General features: G+C 39.7%; 1 protein-coding gene across 1 annotated transcript in view; it reads left to right on the top strand.

The window, feature by feature from the left end:
* Positions 1–20,381, top strand: part of EXT2 (exostosin glycosyltransferase 2) — a 77,262-nt gene that overhangs the window by 20,498 nt on the left and 36,383 nt on the right. Inside the window, exon 7 of the mRNA XM_057408721.1 lies at positions 14,125–14,256. Coding sequence (XP_057264704.1) covers positions 14,125–14,256 — 132 coding nt within the window. The remainder of the gene's footprint in view (positions 1–14,124; positions 14,257–20,381) is intronic.

Here is a 20,381-nt window from a genome sequence, read left to right as displayed (position 1 = left end):
TCTTCATCTGACAACGAATGACTGGGGGTAAGGTGAGTAGCAAGAATACAATACAGATCTATAAAATAAGAAGGTCCTGAAGAAAGTGAATGGATAGGACTGTACATTGTTTGAAAAAAAATTATTTGAAGTTTCCTAGGACTTGTATTGTTGGGAATCTAGCCTAAAAAACTGAAGGAGGAGAGATGATCTTTTCCCAGAACTAGCAGGTAGTGTGTGGGACTCACTGCTTCAGCATTTTATGTGAGTGAGGGGTTTTATTGACATTAAGGGTGAATGAAGAAATCCAGAGAAGGAAAATCTGTCAGAGATGAATGCAGGGATACACCCTCTGGCTTAGAAGTTCCTGAGTTGCAGAGTCCTGGAAGCTGGAGAGTGGTTAAGGGCAAGAAGAGAGGGGAAAATGGGAGCAAAAGGTACCTGCTTACGGACTGTTGTCAGAGACAGAATACAGGAGCAGAAGGCCGCTTGGTCAGACATGGTGCGGTTGCTGTGATGCAGCTTCAGGACTCAGCTTTGTGGGAAACCTTGGTATTATAATACCTCGTGGAATAACCTTGTTAGATTGTCAGTGGGTTTTTTAAATGCATCTTAACTTCACTGGCTGCTAAGCACTTCAGTGAGAGAATATTGACCATGATGTATAGGTTCCTCCTTTGTATGAATGGACAATTCACTCTCCTGAAGCCCCACAGGGTACTCTCAAATAGTGGCCACGCAGCATTCTTGGGTTTTATTAACTAAAGTTTTAGATAAATCTTGTCTTTTCAGCCCATGTAGACAATTAAAAGCTACAAAGGCATGTAAATTAAAGTTTAAAAATGTGGACAGAAGACATGTAGTTCACAGTGTTTGTTTCCACAGTTGGAATACCTGGACAAGCTATTGTGGTTTTTCTAGTGCCTGTCCCATGTGCTTCAGCCCTGACCTGGAGAAAAGTTCAGACTCTGGGTCAAACAGAGCTGAAGACACATGCATAAATCAATGACTTGTTTTAGTGCCACGTTAAAACAACATGAGTGGCTGGCTTTTCTGACCCCTCCTCTCTTTCATTTAATGTGCTGCTTTGGCTCTTCTTTAAAGAGGGCTCTGTAGAGTAATTTCAGCTCTTATCAGCTTGCTGACAGCTATATGAGCCTTTCTGCTGGCTCCAGGCAATCACTGCTGGTGTGTGAAACATCCCATCCTTACAGTGAAACAGTCCTGGGGAGAGAGTTAAAGCAAATGGGTGGTGGAGTTTACCTGTGGGTGGTGCAGCACACATAAAAGAGATGGGATTTAGTTCTTGTTAGCCAATTAAACACAACTTCAGTATCTGAACACTGGAAGCTCTTTGAGCATAATGAGATTTTTTACAAGGCTTTTAAATTAGAATATTCAACTTCCAGCTGCAGTTCTTTACCTGACAAGGGTACAGCTTCTGTCTCGGGGTTCTTCAGACTCATCATTATCAAACCTAAACCAACTTTCATCTCTCTGCCATTTGTAGCATTTTAAGGAGCGCGATCGGAGAGGCTCACCCTGCTTTCATCCTCTCAGAGTGCTTCAGTGGAGCTCCGGGTCCCCCATAAATGTCAGGCCTGGACAATTTGCCATCTTATCAGATGCAGGGAAGTTCGTTCCAGCCCTCTCACCCCTCCCCCAGAGGGAAGATTTGTTGCTGCAAACGGCAGAGGAAAGAGAAGACTTTTTCCTGGCTTACAGCCAGGATCACCATGGGAGTTGTAGAATCCTTGGCATTTATATACGAGCCTTTCATTGCTCCCCCCTCCCCTCTTCATTTCTTGCAGAGAGTATCCTTATCCTACTTTCCACCCCCCGTTGCCTGTCGTGCCCTGTTGCTTTTCAGAACGAAGCAAGCTCTTTTCATGCTTGTTGTATTACAGCAGGATCTTCGTGGCATATCTGAGAAAGAGCTCTTCAATTTGAGAGCAATCGGCACCTCAGTGAATGGTTTGTATAGGATGCGGCTGGGCTGCCTTTGTACCTGGGTTTGCAGCCTCTAAACAACACAAGGGTGAACTTCAAGTGTAAGAGAGAAATGATGCTGGTTGAAGACCATATTATTACTATGTTTTTAAGATTAGATTTTAAGTCTGTGTTTTATGTTGTTGCAAAGGGGACTTCTGGTACTTACCCCTTGCAAATTGCTATACGTAGCTTGGATAGACTGCAGATAAACCCAGATGATCCAGAAATTGGAAAGGCATGTACTTCTTTTAGAAAGAGTATTTGAAAATACTCTGTGTCATGCACATGAAGCAGTGCAGATAAGTGGATGATTGAGCATCTCTCCTGGTGTTCCACTCACGCTTTGTTACTCTGTGTTCTCCCTCTGCTGCTGCTTAGTCTGTACCACATCATGTTTCGTTATCAAATTCACTTGCTCCCCTTACCCCTTCATTACTGAACGTGTTACAACCCATAGTATAAATACACTGCATTGCTGTAGTAATTTGCATGTGAGTATATTACATAGTAGCAGTACGTACTCCTTGGTCTTGTATCCATTTTACTGATGAGTGGATAGAGGAATAAATAACATATAGGGAGTCAAATCATAATACTAGTATAATACTAATAATGGAACTTAGGAGTCCTGGTTCCTGTTTATGACTAAATCAAATGTATCTTACAATGGAGTAGAAGCATTTGGCTTTTAAGTTAGAAAGGTTTTACATGTTCTATAGAAACAATCTGCTGCCAGATAATCTTCAGATGGCTTTTGCTTTAATCATTGTACATTGTGAAGAAATATGTGACAGTTTCTTAGATAGATGACTATATATGGGGAAATTATCTATCTCTCTTACAAATGGAGAAGTGGGCTGTGCTAGGAATACACTGTAATGGCTTTGGTTTGCAAAAGAAGCAGCCCCCTTGTATCTGAGGGTTGGCTCCTTGCTTTTCCTTCTGCTCCTCTTTTTTTGTCTTTCATTCTCCATTAGCTGACAAATTTGAATGATCTTCAGGAATGAAAATGGCACCTAGCATTAGTTGTCTTTGAATGCATATGCTATCCTGGTGGCTTAAATCTGTACAGATGCTCTGGAAAGGAGGATTATAGAGGGTGTGCATCTGCTGGGATACTTATAGTGGAGTAGGGAACCATGGATTGAAGTTGTTAGATTATGGTTAAGCTTAAAAAATACAGTTTCCTGTAGCCAGACTCGGCCAGTAATGGAATTCTGTTCCCAGGAGATCCGCAGGATACTTCATTTCTGTTTCCCTGCATAGGAGATTCTACCATAAAATCCTTCCTGGCACTGTAGGAAACAAAAGCAAAAAACAGCAGTAGTGTCTGTTGAGGCATTGGGGAAACTTTCCTGATCCTGAATCTAGTGTTGAGGTGAAGCCTGAGCATGAATGCAGCACCCATTAACCAGCTATCTGAACCACTTCGGTAAGCAAGCAGCACCAAGCCTGGGCTCTGAGCTCTTCCTCTCACCACTTGTTTTGTTTCTATGGGTTGCTACCTGTGTTTAGTAGCCAGTGCTTCAGGGAATCTCTGTCTATTCCCTGGGGCCATGTTATAAATGTATCGAGGGGTGAGGGAAAACAGCTCCCTCCTCACAGTTTAATACAGGATAAATATGCAAACACTGGTCAGTGGTGTACTTTCCATCTTTTTTGGGGATGGCAGGGGCTTCTGTAATAAGCTTTAATGATTATCTTTGAGATTACTGTTTCTTTTTTACAAACTTTGGCTTCATGCAGTAAGGAATATTCCTCTTTAGCATGTTATTTCAGATGTTTACCAAGAAGAACTACATAACTAACCCTTATTGCCATCCATCAATTATTTTGTCCATGAAAAATTCTCAGTCCTGCTCACTTGCAGTGTAACCACCACGTAGTAGTATCACAACCAGCAGTTAATAATCACCTTATCTATTCAATCAGGCAGCCATACAGCCATGCACAGATTTTGAGTCATAAAGGATAAGCTTTTTACATAGCTTGAGCTAAGATCAAGGTGTGGGGTTAAAAAGCAGCACCATGTCCTAAACTGAATTTTTCCTCTAGATGCAGAAAAAAGCCCCATAACTTCCAGTCCTTCAGCTTTTATCCTTACAGAAATCAGTAATACATATCAAGCAGTGCTGGCAGTAATGTCTGTGGTTAAAGTTGTCCAATGTTGAAAACTGTGTGTATGGGATTAGCGTATGTTTATGCTTATATAAAATAGAACTATATAGCTTACAGGAAACTGAGCAAAACATGCCTTCATCAAAAGGGCAAGATCTTCCTGGCAAAGAGCTTAAGCTCTGAAATTAAGGTATGTGCTGATTTTTGACTGCTGTAATATGGTGGTAACCCTACCTAGAGGTTTTTTTTCCTTGCTTCAAAAAGCTGTCCTTTCATGTGTGTGATTGGCACTGGGCTCGCTTTGTGTTTAGCTTCTCTAATCAAGGGAATTTAAGCTTCTATTCTCCTAGCATTAGTGCAGCAGTCATGGGAAATCTCAAACAAGACAGATCTTGTTGCAGCAGTTGACACAAATAAAAGCAGTTGTGCTTTTATTTATTTATTTTTGATGCTGGATGCTGATTAAAAGTTTCCAAGCATCCTTTAGCCATGTTATAAAGCCAGCCAGCAGAGAGCAGGGCAGCTGTTGAAGAGGGGAGATGCTGGTGGACACAGGACAAGATCACAGTGGGAAGCATCAATGTGTGTAACTCAGAAAGCTGGGAAAGGTGTAAACAGATCCCCAATTTATCTGTAGAGTGGGCTCTCCAAACACTGGTTTATTGGCCAGTGGCTCCTGCTTTACTAACCTCTAACCTCTGCAATACTCGGAGGTGCTGCCCACCAGCCAGCCTTGTCTTTGAACCTCCCTTGGCTCCTGCCACCTCAAAGGCTTGCAGTCAGATTCCTGTGTTTTGCTTGGGACCTCGCCTCTCGGCGGGATGCCTGCAGCAGGGAAAACTGATCTACCCTGAGAACATAGACATATTTGAAGGCAATACCCCTAGGACTAGAAACCTATTGCTTTCAGTTTCAGGAGCTGTCCATCACTTGTCAAGAAATGTGGCTAATACATCCCCCTACCCCTCAACTTGTGGTCATACAGTAGTTGAATGTTCCCTGCAATTACATACATGTATTTGTTTTCTGTTGTTTTCTGGATTACTGTTGGATCAATGATGGCATAAACTGGCCCACTGTAGATCTGGTTTTGTGTTGGTAACAGGGAGTGTGCAAAGGAGAAACCATAAAAAAGATGATACAGATCCAAGTCATTTTGACTACTCAGGTTAGGTGTGCTTGCGCCTTCACAGTTAACAGCCTGGTGATAGTGGAGTCATGAAGGAGCCCTGTAACCCCCTTGGAAACTGGAGGGATGAGGGTAGGCTGTTTCTTGTATCTTTACATCATTTTCAGTGATGATTATGCAGATAGGACTATGGAAGCCAGCATAGGATCTATATTACTCTTTTACAGCTGTGTTATTTCTGTGGTGTCAACACATGTCATTTGCCTGTAAATAGGAAGACAGAACTGAAAGCTCTTTGGGAGCAAAGGGAATTGAGGAGATGGTAGTTATTTTACAGTTCATGTTTTTAAAGCTGTATGAAACTTGGCATTTTAGCTCAACCTGCTGCTTTCTTTGCTGGCTCTGTCTGTATGCTTTGCAGCAGTATTCTGGGAATGGGGTGGTTCCTTGCTGCTCATAGTGCTGATGCCTATTTGTTGGCTCTATAACTTGAAATGTCTTTTGCAGTGGAGTTTTAGGGTGCCAGGACAGTAAGTCAAGTTCCCTGACTGGTGCAGTGTTGCTGTCTGCAACAAGGTTGTGAAACTGATATACTCAGTAATCAAAGAAGCAAGTTTTAGGTGCAGAAATATATGGAGGGAGGGGACACCACCAGTGCTAAGTGGTATTTTTATCTAGTCAAGTCTTGTGTTCTTGCTGTTTTTGAAACTAGGTTACTATCACTAGGACAAGGAATAGCAGAAATCTGTATTTTAGGGGTCAGGATAAAGCAGGATTTCACCACCATATGAAATAGTACCATTTCATGAGAGAGAATGAGTGCTATTCTGTTGAAAATAGCTGCTTCTGTGTCATATAGTTGAGCCAGGTTTTAGGCGGAACAAGGCTCTTGTTCCTAATAGAAGATGAAAACCTAACACCCCCCCCCCCCCCAAATCTTCAAAAAACCCCAAACAAAGAACCCCAAATCTCCACAAATTATGTGAAAGTATGAAAGCAAGACTCAAAAATGTTAACTTTAATAGATAATGCTTCAAAGAACCATTCTCATACACGCATAGCACGTGTTGTTATAGATTACTATGACTGATATAAGTGATCCTTTTCAAAGCACCAAAGAGCAGAGTCTGAGGAAGACTGCAATGCAAGAAGCTGAAAATTATTATGTGAGCTTGCACTAACTTTTTCCTTTACCCTTAGCTCTTATGAGTCAGCATTTGTCAAATAGTTCACAGCAGTAAAACCGAGAGCCAGTAGAAGTGAGTTACTCCCAAGTGACTGGTATCTGTAGGGTAAGACTAGCATTTTGAACTCTGACCTCTGTCCCCTTATGAATTGCAACTTCAAAAAGAAAAAGGGGAAAAAAAAAAGGAATTTTGGATAGGGGAAAGATTTTATTTTCATTCTCTGTTGTACCTGAAGTGGGCAAATGTGCTTGTTTCGTGGCTGAAATTACTACAGTGGAGAATGTTGAGCGTGGTGATTAAATCCACCTCCTGCTTTCCTTTTGAGCCTGAATTGCAGTAAAAACCAGCACCACAAAACGTATGTCTAGAATGTATTCCTTAAAATATAGGGCTGTAATGAGACAAGTTATGGTTTTGCTTGCTCATCCTGCAGAATCTTCCTTGTAAATAAGGAATATTCCTCTATAGGCCACTCTATAAGTTGTATAAGTTAAATAGATGGATATTTTCAGGGCTTTGCCTGGGACTCATGCAGAGCTCAGAAACAGGAGTTGAAAGATGGAATGAAAATTCAGGAACAATAGTAAGAGAACGTTGTCATGTTCCATTAGGAGCAAACCTTGGCTAACTGGAAACAACTGTATATGCCCTGCATTGTTCTGCGCATTCCTCCTTTTTCCTTAGAGAGAAACTTCTGATTTAAACTTTGGGAAAAAACTATGTTGAAATATGGATTAGTCTTTATCTGAAGTGATCAGAGACCCCCAAAAGTGTGTTTCCTTGCTACCCCCAGTTTTTAGCTTTCGAAGTGGCATACTGGTGTTGTAAGCACTCTTTATACAGTTTATATATATATATATATGTGTGTGTATATATATATGTATACACGCACACACTATAGCTTTTCTTGGGTAGGTCCTTACTGACAGATAGACACAACACAACCATCTTAAGTCAAACTTGAAAGATGTTTTTAATCTGGTCTTGTATAAAACACAAGCGTAATTAGAGAAACTCTCCAGTTTTAGGCAAATTATCATGATTTTACCAGTATTCCATTGATTTAATGGATTAACTCTTAAAATTCCTACATAGTAGTCTATGTATGGGGACAAGCATCTAATTCTTACTTTCAGATTGCAGTTTCTAAAGAGATAGTCCCCGGTTTGGGTAACTGCACGCCAAAAGTGAGCCAGCTTTTCAGAGTGGCTGTCTTGCATTTTTCTGTAACCTGAATCACATGAAATATAAGTGAAAATGTATTCTTTTAAATGTATTCTGCATTCTTGTTTGTTCTCATTTCAAATCTTCATGGCTGGCTGGGAAGGAGAATGCCTTCAGGTCCATTTTGAAAATAGTGCTTTAAGGGGCAGAAGGATCATGGCTCACAGCTAGTGATTTACTCTGCCCTCTCATGCTCCCTTAATACAAGGAGAACGGATTGTTCAGAGGGTATTTTAAGGTACCAGAGCTCTAAATTTCTCTCTGAGTGACCCTATTTTTTTTCCCTGCACTGATTACAGAGAGAAGATGGAGCCAGCCAGCTTTAGGAGTGTTGAACCTGGTTGTGTGATGTTATTAAGGGTCCTAAACCAAATAAGCACTTTAATTTAAACTCAAATTCTTACAGATTTCTAGAAACAACAAATTACCACATAATTCTTAATAGTATAAAATCTTCTGAGGGTTTATTTTAAGCCTGTGTGAAGAAACAAATATAGCAGTGATTTTAGCTGACCCAGCTGGTATCATCTTTGATGAAGAACCACATACAAGTGGTACCTGTGATCAGCAAGGAAGTTGTTTGAACAGGGAACCAGCAGTAGAAACAGTAAAGCAGTCCAGAAAGAGGGAGCAGATTACAATTCATAGGCAGAGGAATGTGGGAATTTGGGGTTATAGGGTTCTCAGTCTTAACCCAATATTTGGCTTGGGAAACTTGTAAAGTGCTTGTTCCTCCAAAAGAGGAACTTAAGCTTTCTCTTCAGTCCCATTTTACCCTGGGAGTGGAGTAGGAGGATTGAGAGCTCAAGCTTGCGCTCTGATTATTATGTATCATCAGCTATCCTCATAGGCATCTTTACTATAGGTCAAATATATGATAACTCATTTTATCTTGAACCTCAGTAGCATAACTAATCCTAGCACATAATGGAAAGAGGTTATGGTGGGGGTTGTCTGTGACCAGTTATAGTACTTTGCTTGATGGGCAATAAGTTGCTAGGTCTCAGTAACATAAAAAGCATTTGATTATATTGCAATATCCCTTGTAACTTAGGAACCTGAAGGTCTTAGTGGATGAACTTCCATGCCCAGAGCTGTTAGACGCACAGGAAAGCTGTAGGTATCTCTTGTAATATCTTTCGTATCTCTTCTCAGAAGTACACTTTAGCAAAGTGTTGCTGCAGTCAATTACAATTAGCACTGGTTAGCTAAATAATAGTTTTATTAGTTTAAGGTGTCTTTGTAAATAGTAAGAGAAGATAAAAGTTGTTAATGTTTTCTGTTCTTCTATCCACCCCAGAATTTGAAAGATTAAATCTTACAACATCTCTGTGGTGAATATTCATACTGCTGAAAAGCTGAAGTAGGAGCAAGAAATCAAATCAATGTCAAGCATTAATCATAGAACCAGGATTTAAAGTAAGATCATCAAGCTCCCAGGCCGTTGCTGGAGTCTTTGGCCAGACTTCCCAAACCCAGCTGGTCTGAGGGTAAAAACCAGGAACACCAGGGCCATCTAGAAGGGAAAGCATTTAAGTAGAGTCGCCCCTGTGTGAAAATGGTTGTATTTCAAAGCCTCGTAAACCTTTTAAAGCATTTTGGAAACACTGAACTCCTGCAGCGGGGCAAAATCTTACAGCATCATGGCGCCTGACCTAAAAGCTGAGAGAGGTGGTGGTTTATTGGCAGTTAACTTTTACTACTCCTCTGCAAACCTTGTTTTCTCCCCTTTTGCTAACTTTACCAACTCCCACCAAATCATAGGCTGTGAAAAGACAGGAGGCTAGAAAGTTCCTTTCCCAGTCTGTTTTCCCCTTGATCCAAATGTTACAGAAAGTATTCCTTTCCCTGCCTCATGCCCAGTGTTTTTCTTTTCACAAACTAACCAAAAGATTTACATTGATCTGTCTTACACTCTACACCGGAGCACCATTAGTGGCATTAACACTAGAACTTATAAACACTATATGAATGGAGTCTGTAACCTGATGCTATTCTGGCTTGTAAAGAGCTTATAAAAAGATGCTAGGCCTTCAAGTGTGTTTATTTCTAAGGAAAATAACACCTTACCTAAATAAATGTTACCTTCTGTGAATAGGCTACCCTATTGCTGTGTGCTCCTGCCTGTTGTTTCCTATGAAAATAACTGCACATGCTTCCATCCCAAGCTCTTGCCTGTACCAGTATATGCTGAATACTGTCAATTTAGTTTCTTTGGAGTCCATTTGACCAAAATCATGAAACTGAAAATATGTGGAATTTAACTTTGGGATTGGATGTTTGCTTAATTGATTGAAAGAGCACAGAATTCCCCATACCATCTACAGGTTTGAGGAAGAAAACAACATTTCTGTACTTTTTCTTCTGCCTTACAGGTATGGTTAGTGTTCCTCAAGGTGTGCATATATATTTGTAGGGATAAATGAATACCTCTATATTACATTAAGCAATTTTAGCCTTTACAGAAAGTCATGGGTTTTCATGGCTGGTCTAGTGAGGATGCAGCAGTTGAAAGTGGTCTGGTGAGGAAGGAAGGGATACAACTTAGAGCTGCTTATTGATACGCCTGAGTTTGTGACCTTGGTCTGCAGGGTTCACTGCTTGGAGAGAGAGTTTGGTCTCCAGTTCTTTCAGTCTTTGGCTTCCATGGCGAAGCTGTCTTGGCTTTGTAAAATGTTATGCAGAAATTGAACTCGGGTAAATTAATTTCATGGGGAATTTATTGTATTATTAGAGATTCAAGTCACCCCTTGGGCAACCTAATAATATAACGTATTTCTCATTCTCATTCAGGTCATGCATTATGCTATGCTTGGTTCTTACACACGTCGGTAGAATGTTACAGAAAGTAATGTTTTCTCATCTTTTCTCTAGGATCTACCCTAGATTTTCTATTTATCTAGAAATCTAGAAGGGAAAGAGAAGCTGTGTTTCTTAAATACCTGTTTGCAATTTCTGGTAAGCTATACACCCAGAGCAAGGTCCCATAGGTTGACATCCATTCATCTGTGCTGTTTTAGAAGTTGTATAAAGTATGCATTTGATCTGTATGTACAATTTAGATTGCTCATGACCTAATATTTAGGTATATAAAAATGTTAGCATTCTCTACAAGTCTGTGGTCCATGTAGTGTGTTCTGAAACCTGGAGTACTAGAAGTTAATTTCAGTTCAGGTTGAAAGGAATGGCAGCCTGACCATATCATAGTCATAGAATATGTGTATAACCAATGCTGTGTGGAAGATAAGATCTGTACTTATGGATGATTTATTTCAAGATCCTGGAAAGCTTTCAGGTAGGTCTGATTAGTATGCTATGATTGCCATACTTTAAAACCATTGCCGAGTATATTAAAGCTGCTCTCAAGTATATAACCATTAGTCTTCTGAATTCATAGATATGGAAAAGAGAAATGGGCAGCTCAGAAGAAAGTTGGTGCATGAGTCAGGAACAGATCTCTTCTTGTTGTTTCTCCTGTATCCCAAATATATTAATGGGATTTTTATCTCCTCTAGTTATTACATTCCAACAAAAGCTTTTCAACCACACCAACTACAGCAGAAAATACATTTCAAATGGAACCGATGTATATCTTCCCAATAGAAAACTTTCCCAACATGTTTAGTAACTCACATGCTGAGCAGCAGACACTGGCAAGCCATGTTAATCAGTTCTGCTTTATAAAAGCAAACAAGGTGGGGAGGAAGTAATGAGACCCTGAAACATCTGTTTGGAGACTTCAAATCCCCTTGGAAGGTTTTGAGTTCTGCCTTAAAGAAACACAGCTCCCAGAAAACTTAGAGCCAACTGTGGGAACATTTTCTGGCTCTGTACAAAAAATGAATTACATAAATATTAGTCTATAAAAAGTAAATTCCCTCTGCCCGTCTCTCCAGTTTTGCTTCTGGTATAAAGGTGTAATCCTGCCTCACGTTGCAAGTGTTCTTTCAGCAAAGAGACGCTAGAGCAGATCCATTCTGGTTTTGCTGAAGGGGGAAAACCAGCTTTGGTTGTTACGAAGCTTGATGTTCATAGATATTACAGTATAAACAATCTGAGTTAGAGCAGTATAGGAATGCTGTCATTTAATAACAGTGACATAAAGTCCTGTGTGTATGACACACAATTAATAGCTACTTAATTGCTATATAAAGTTACATGTTAAAAGGCTACATAAAATAATTTCTCCTTTCTCCTTAGTGCTGATTGTAGCAATGGTTCTAAACTGTTGTCTAATGTGAAAATGAAATCTGAAATCTGTGTTCTTACTTTTGTTTATTTAGGGTGCTTGAATAGAGAAGTTTATTGTTCTGGTCAATTTTAATTCTTCATCTGCTGCTGGTTTTACATCAGTTGCTGTATGAGTTCTGGATAATACATTTTCTCTTAAGAAATGGAGCATGGGGTAAGGAGTACTTACATCCTGTGCTTAACATGTGGTGTTTCCTTGATTTAAGGTCTTTTTGGTATTTTAGGAAGGCAGACATTATTCTTGACCTGTTTGTATAATTCTCCTTTTACAGGTGGACATGCATAATACTCATTTTGGATATATATAATCATAGAATATTCATTTTGTTCTGTGTTCTTGGTAATCAGCTTGTTAAGTCCTACCGGGGAGAGAAATAAGGGAGAGGGAAGTGATTCTGTTCTAGAGTGAAATGGCTTTGCATTGTCTCTGGATGGCAAGCTCCAGAGAGGTGTAAATTTTGCACATACTCTGATATCAGTCTCCTTAGTAGAATTCTGAAATACTCTGAAGTAGTGAGGCTTACGGTTGTTCATGTTTTCTCCCAATAAACGTAGCGCTCCACAGAGCACTTAACTCTTTTCCAGTTTGCTTATTTAATTATAACTTGGCTTATTTTAATCTTAAATGTTTACAGGACTATTTTGAAGAGCCTGTTTTGGAAAATACCCATAGAGTAGAGTTTTAGGGCCAGTATTTCAGCAATAGTCTTTAGTTCGGAATCCCATAGCTTGCACACAAGGTACAAGGTAGAACATGTGTGAATATGTGCATATTTGCCTGTTGAACTTGTATTTTCCCTATTTATAATCTTTCTTGTATCCTGTTATGTAGCATAGGAAAGCATCAGCACATGGTCTACATATTGGAATCACTCTTTGTCTTATATTAAAGTACTGTCTTGCAGAGTGAGACACACTGGTAACTTGTTAACAACAGCTAAATGAGAGTTATTTTTGGTTCATAGTACCAAAGTCTGGTATTCCTCCAGAAGCTCAGTATTCCATCAGTAACTTAATATGCTAAATAATATGGCTTAATATTATCATAGTATATGATTAAAGCCTTTTTGCTGTTTAAGGAATCTGTGGCAAGAGTAATATAGCACTAGCCCAAATTTGCATGTTGTCTTCAGTGGTTACATTCTGGCTCTGAAAGCTTCTTATGCTTCCAGTGAATGAAAAAAAAACCTTTTAATTGCTCTATGACTAGATGCAAAACACACTCTTACAGCTGATACTGAACCATAAGGAGATTGCCAGTTTACGTGCTAGATGCTTCAAGGTGCTGAAGTTTCCTCAAGGAAAATTACATTGAAATGAATTCATATCTCTTGGGACGAAACTCCTGAACTGCATTTACTGGCAAAGTGTGTTTCCTCCTGGGTTGGTTGGGGTCCTACAGGATCGTTGGATGGTTCTAGGCATTTCAAAAGGCTGTTTACATCTCTAACAGAGAATCAGTTAAGTCAGCATTTTCATTGCCAAAAACCTGTTTTTCTTCCAGCATTTATGTGTTATACAGAAACTGGGACAAGATTAGAACTTGCATGACAGGGACTTAGCTGGAAGATGACTCATCTGTGCGATTCAGTGCATCTGTGTATAAGAAAATCCCGTTTCGTTTCAGTGGTTTTACACTATCTTGTAAATCAGATGAACAGTTGTAACAAATTGGCACACACATGTACTTTTATGTAAAAATCGTAGCATGTACTTGCATAATATTTGTTTTCTGGAAGACTTGGGAAGGTGTTAGTTTGGTTCATGAGCACTGACATTCTCCAGCTGATCAGCTGTCTCGAATACTGATGTTAAAAAGTGGCTTCTTTTAGGCTGCATGCTTTGTTTGGCTGTTTAGCTGCACTTTGGATTCCTCTGCCTTGGGAAAACGGAGTATAATAGCAATTTCTTCTACTGTTAAACTGCTTTTGACATTTTTCAAGAGGGAAACATACGACTAAAGTGTGAAAGTGATTCCTTCATGTATTCTCATTCTATTCAATCACTTGCAAAGCATTGCTGCTGCTTCCTTTTATTGGTTGCAAATGCTGGGTTTTGGGGAGTGGAGCTGAGTTTGAAGCCTTCAGGCTCTATGGAAATATCCTAGCTACAATAAACATGCCTCCTAATTTAATCTCCACCATACACATTGACTGCATGGAACATACCATGCATGGCAAGCCAATATTGATTATTAAGCATTGGATCTGTGCAGTGTGACAGTGAGCTTTATTCTCTTTACAGGCAAGGTGGTTCTGGGAAGCATATTTTCGATCAATGAAAGCAATTGCTCTTGCTACTCTTCAGATTATCAATGACAGAATTTACCCATATGCTGCCATTTCTTATGAGGATTGGAATGATCCCCCAGCTGTGGTAAGCAAACTCGTTCGATTTACTCATAAAACAAATTGTAGGTTTGTTGGGGGTTTTGCCTTGTATAAAAGGTATGTGCTATGAAACTTGGTAATAATTCTGTGGGTGCGTGTTTGTGTATGTGTTGTGTTGTTGTGTTGGTAACTTGCACAGATGAAGCTAATATATTTTATGACAACTGGCAAAATAACCAGCAGTGCATTTTATATCCTGACAGTGAAATGCGAACTTTTTCCTTTTGCTGTTGCACACACTAAATTGCTTGCTTATTTCTTTCTTTCTTTCTTTTTCATGCCTGCATCTACACACACATGCTTCTTTATTCCTATTGAATTGAGAAGCTGAAGCTTAGTCGTCTTAAAAGTGAACTAACTGCAGTGGAAATACTGAAGATCTTACACAGTCTGCAAAGCTTTTTCCTGTAATTCTGATGAAATAGCTAATTCTTCCTCTGCCTACAATTTTCTCCATGTTATTTCTCCATAATTTCTCTTATAAAGGCACTGATGATCAAAGTTGTGCTGGGGAATTTTGTTTTCCCTTTAAAGAAAAAGAAGTTTCACTGTTTGAACCCACCTCTGTTCAGAAGAAACACTGGAGTGTTAATTAACCTTCTGCACCAAGCAGCTGGTTCTGATTTTTTTACTATATAAAAGCCTGCAGATGATTTTCACTCATAATCAGTTAATTTTCTCTGTGTCAAAATATAAAACATAGTTTTGTTTTACTAATAAAACCAAACTTGTTAACTGTTTGGCTTTATGATGGTGTAGAGAGAGTTTCTCTGCAAGCTGGGTAGGAGCTCTTAGGAGTAGAATGTGTTTTACTTTAAACCCTTCATCCCAATAGTGTGACCAGTTGCTGACTAAGAGTTAGAAGCTCATTGCTGGCTTTCAGAAGATGATTTTCTGTGGCTTAGCCAAAGGCATTAATAATCTATTGTTTCATTGCCTAAAGAGAAAATGTGGCACTTGGCAGTAATTAAGGAAGAAATTAAGCTGCACAACATGTGCTTTCATAAGAGGAGATCAGAGCATCTTAATACCATTAGATGATGTTAGCAGAACACCTTGAAACATCTAGTAAAAGGAAGAAAGTAGGTTTAGGATTACTCAGTCTTTATAGGGGATGCAAACCCATCTTCTCCTGGGTTCTCTCTCTCCATTTCTGGGGAAGCCAGTCTTACTCTGAACAACAAGCAGGCTTCTTTTTGTTCTTTGTTTTTAATATACACTTGGAAAAACCATTTATGTTACTCATTCAACCTAGAGGTTCTTGGGCAGAAGGTTTACGACCACAGACACAGCAGCATACAGAACAGAACTCTGTGGAGGAATACATAACAGGAATACCCTGCTAGGGCAGTACAAGGAGTGGGCAGGGATATTGTGTCAGTGTGCAGTTGCAAAGAGAGGTTAAAGGCTGTCTGCAATTACACAGGCTGGAGTTTGTCCAGGACGTTGGAGTTGACACCTCATATCGTGATTCTCTCATGCCACGAATGGTCAGTTCCTTGGTGGTTTTATGTCTCAGCTGAAAGAATTTGATGTTTATTCTAGTCTATGAACATTGCTTAATATGTGCATGAATTCAGTTCTTGCTTCAATATGAAACAGCAATGTCATTTAAAGTTCCTTTATGGGCTGTGTAAGTTCCATATTAGCCAGCAACAGAGAATGCTTGTGATTGTTTCTCAAAGGGTCAGTTAAAGCAAATGGAATTCAGATCAGGAATTGTTCAAGGGCAGTTTACATTTGTAGAACAACAGTACCCAATTCTGTGGCATCTTTAGCTGGGGGGATTGATAGCTACTCCTTCCATCAGCCTCTTTTGTTTTTTGTTTAAGGCAGCCAATGCTGTTTGGGTTTGACCCTTGTTCTTTCATTCGAAGCAAATAACAGGAGTCTTCTCCAATTTATCTTTGAGATTTTTAGATATCCTTTCTCTGACTTTATCTCTTTAAGAAGAGAGCATATTACAGCTGTGATCTATAGGAGAGCATATTTTTCAGGACTTGGCTGATTTGTAACTTCAGACAATTTAGAATATAGAATAATTTAGGTATATACAGTATCTGCTAATAAATACAAAGTCAATTTCATAATAGTTACTTTAATTCTTTTAAATATTTGGTTTATTTTTAATAGCTGTGCTAGTCAAAATTCCACAGTTGGTGTCTGCTTGTCAGGGCAGTCATGGTGCGCTTGAGCCTGAGTATGTTTCTCATCTAAGCTTGTGCCTGATGTCCATTCACAGCACTGTTACAATTTCTGGTAAGCCTGGATAAAACATGATAGCTGGAAAGTAGGTACGTAAGTACATTTGAGGTAGGGGAAGATGCCAACTGTATCCTCTAACTCTGATAAGAAAATAGAGTAACTAAAGATGACTTGAATATGTTCCTCATTTACAGGAAAATTGCCATATTTTTCTGTAAATAAACTCCAAGACTGAAGTTTTTATAGAGAATTATTTCAGTTCAGCCCCAGGGCCAGGATATGGGTAACTTTTAAAATGAAGCCCCTTTGAGTTAACATTAACACAACAGTGAAATGTGTGAATAACTGAGTGTCATAAATTCTTGCATTACTGGCCAGAGCGGTACCTCCAGAACTTGCCACGTATATTCTGCCTTCAAACTTAGCCAGCTCAGCACCCAGTTCTTCCAGCTCTGCTTGTTGTTCCTTGTGATGCTGTGGTCAGTAAGGTTTAATGCAGTGCTCATCTGTATTGCTCTTGTTTCTGTTACATGGCTTAGATAGAATCGTGGAGTTGCAGAAGACTATGTAGAAGCTGTTGGCAGATGATCAGAAGGTGCAGAGGTGCAATCACCATTTTAAGGCAAGATGCTTGCAGCACAGAGATCCCTGTGCTCTGAATAGTGAGGGTTGAAAATGAGAGCATGGATTTGCCTATGGAATATTTACACAGGAAATGCCAGCTTTAATGGGTTTACGAGCTTACTTGCTAGGACAAACACACCTTTCTGACAGATAGGAGGGCTTGCTGTCTGTGCAAGATCATCGTGCAGAAGAGGATCCTTACCTAGAAAGAATCCCTGGCCATGGTTGCTTACCTGCCTGTCTCCTTGGTTTAAGGATTCTTTTTCTTTGAGTGCTTATAGGTTTTAGTTTTGCTTAGGATGTCATTAGCATCCTGAGAAGTAACAGAAAACAGTATCCTGGTTGCTAAATGTTTGCTTCCAATATTAAGATTCATCATCTGATTTCAGTCTATTTCCTATGATTTCGTGTAGTACTGCCTCTTGTTATTTTGCTTACAGTTAAGTTAGCAAACACTGAAGAGATTACAGCCTGTAAGTATGATAGGTAAAAGAGATTTTTAGGAGCCTCAAACACTGGATGACATTTGTAACAGCAGCACCTATGAAGAAAAAGCTGCATCTTTCACAGAAGACTGCCTCGAGTTTGATGTCACTTGCAAAGCAGGACCAATAGGCACTTATGGTTATTTTCTGAAGCTTTTCTCTTTGTTTTATTTTTAACTCTTGGTACTCAAGATTTGAGTATCAAGAGTTTGACTCTTGATTCCTCAAATTAGGAATGAGGACACATCTGCAAACACAGTAATGATTGCATTCTCTTTTCAGCAAAATTACACTGATTTCTTTGTATCTGAGGAAATGACTCTTATCTTGGACAGCGTGGAAGTGATATTTGCGCGTTTAAAATCAGTGAAGCGTGATCATGGCTAGGTCTGCATATAGATAAGGGTGATCAGAAGATGATCAGGGGACTGGAGCACCTTTCATGTGAAGACAGGCTGAGAAAGTTGGGGCTGCTCAGCCTGGAGAACAGAAGGCTTTGTGGAGAACTCAGAGGAGCTTGCAGTGTCCGAAAGGGCTACAGGGATGCTGGAGAGGGACTTTTCATCAGGGACTGCAGTGATAGGACAAGGGATAATGGGGTCAAACTGAAACAGGGGAAGTTCAGGTTAGATATAAGATGGAAGTTCTTTACTGTAAGGGTGGTGAGGCACTGGAATGGGTTGCCCAAGGAAGTTGTGAATGTTCCATCCCTGGCAGTGTTCAAGGCCAGGTTGGACAGAGCCTTGGGTGCCATGGTTTAGTGAGAGGCGTCCCTGCTCATGGCAGGGGGTTGGAACTGGATGATCTTAAGGTCCTTTCCAAGCCAAACCATTCTATGATTCTATGATTCTATAAGCCTTATTCCTGTTCTCCAGATATTTCTCAAGTCTCAACACAAAGAAGCACCAGCCTGCCTTGTGTTGAGTCTGTAGTTTCCCAAACACTTTTAACCACACTAAGCAGGTACTGTTGCCAAAAGAAGCAGTCCTGCACTTTTGTGCACTTGGATGACGACTTCTCTCTCAATGTGCTACCTTCTTTTTAAATTTTCTAATTCCCTTGTGGTGAATTAATAAATTTCATGATATAAAAATGAAACAGCAAAAGAAAAAAGGTTGGAGGGGAATGGGGGGGGAAAGGGAGTGGGTGGCTGGAAAGCTGCTTTATTTGGCGTTAGTTTGGTTTATATTGGCTCAAAGTTATTAGTGAGACTGTTGCCTGAGTATCTTCACCACCATGTGGATACAGCAGCAGTACAGGGTGTTTTTTCAGCAGGAGGGACTATAAGGTACACAGAAGATAAATGGATATGCAGTTAATTCTGTAGTTAGTACATTGCATTGAGGAGCTGATCCGAGCAGTTTTAGGTGTTTGTATGGGTCGACTGAAGACTCCTTGGCTTTTCTGTGCTAAAAAAAATGCATTCTGAAATGGATTATTTTCCTACTCACCCATTATCCTGTTGAGGAAGTGGAAGACTAGTAGCATATGACAGACTAATATGTTATGGAATAGTACTTCAAAATAGTACAACAAAAAAATGCACTACAAGCTATTTCCTCCTTTTAATGAAGAGGTGCAAATGATGCTTTTGGGGCCTGAAATTCATTCTTGGACCACTTGAATCCTTTATCTCAGACAGGCTGTTGCTGCAAGCATGGGAGTTTAGTGCTTCTTGTATTTCTTGGCCCTAGCATTATCCGTTAGGCAGAAACAATCAGTTGTATTCAAGTAAACCAGAAAATGGTCACTTCCATGGTGCGCACTGTGATGACTACCAGTTTGGGCTGGATTTGAACTAATGACCCGGGTTTGAGATGTGATCTGTTATCTTCAATTAAATACTTTATTATGCTCTAATAGAGGTAATTTGCTTTCTCACTTGTGCTTCTTTATAGATCATTTCAATTCTCCTCTTGCTTTGCATCATTCCTTGCCAACGTGTGGCTTTCTGAAAAGTGAGGAACACAAGGTTTTTCCAAAGTTTTTCAGTTGCTTTTGTTGAAATTCTCTCAAGACTGTTTAGAATGCAGACCTATAAAACATGGAAGGTTTTGCTTGACAGGGGCTGCTTTTGAGCTTTGACCTTGGATGATACAGACCATAGTCTGAGATTCACTTGAGAATATCAGTATGCCGAACAATAAACATACCAGATTTCATTTCTTCCAGCAAGGCAGAAAACAGCATCATCATTTGGTTTAAACTAAACCAGCCAAATTAACTTGGTGCAAAATGTGCCATTCATTTAGCAAAGCCTAATAAAATGTTCATTTACACAATACTTCGTGAGCTTCTGCCAATGACCAGGCACTTGACACTTGTTAAACAGCTGAACTGTTTCTGAGCTATTTGGCTAGGATTTTACAGCCCTCAGCCTCCAGATAATGCCACTGTTACAACTGTACTTCCATCCCAGTGCCATTCTTCATCTTCAGAGCATTAAGCAAATACTGACCTACACTTCTTTATTGACCTGTAAGTGAAAACAAGCTAACACCTTTCTGGGCAATGCTCATCTTCTTTCCATTGTACAATATTAGGTTTCCGTTCCTGCTGTATTTCCAGTTACCTCATTTGAATCAGCTGCATGAAATTTTCCTTTATTTTGTTAGAAGGTACGTATTCTTTCTTATGCTAATTAAAGTTCAGTTTATCAGTATGTTTTTTCCAGTGTTAGTATTAGGGAGAAGTTGAGTATGCCACATATATTCCGCTACAAGTATTGCCATTTCTCTGTCTCTGTGAAACATGATTTAACAGTTGGTTCTTTAACTTACCTGCAGAGATTAGGATT

This window comes from Pezoporus wallicus, unplaced genomic scaffold, assembly GCF_028554395.1.
Source record: "Pezoporus wallicus isolate ANWC-B61680 ecotype Strahan unplaced genomic scaffold, APGP_CSIRO_Pwel_v1 contig_6382, whole genome shotgun sequence".
NCBI lineage: Eukaryota > Metazoa > Chordata > Aves > Psittaciformes > Psittacidae > Pezoporus > Pezoporus wallicus.
Note: the sequence above shows the minus strand (reverse complement) of the source record. Positions and strands in the feature narration are given on the sequence as shown.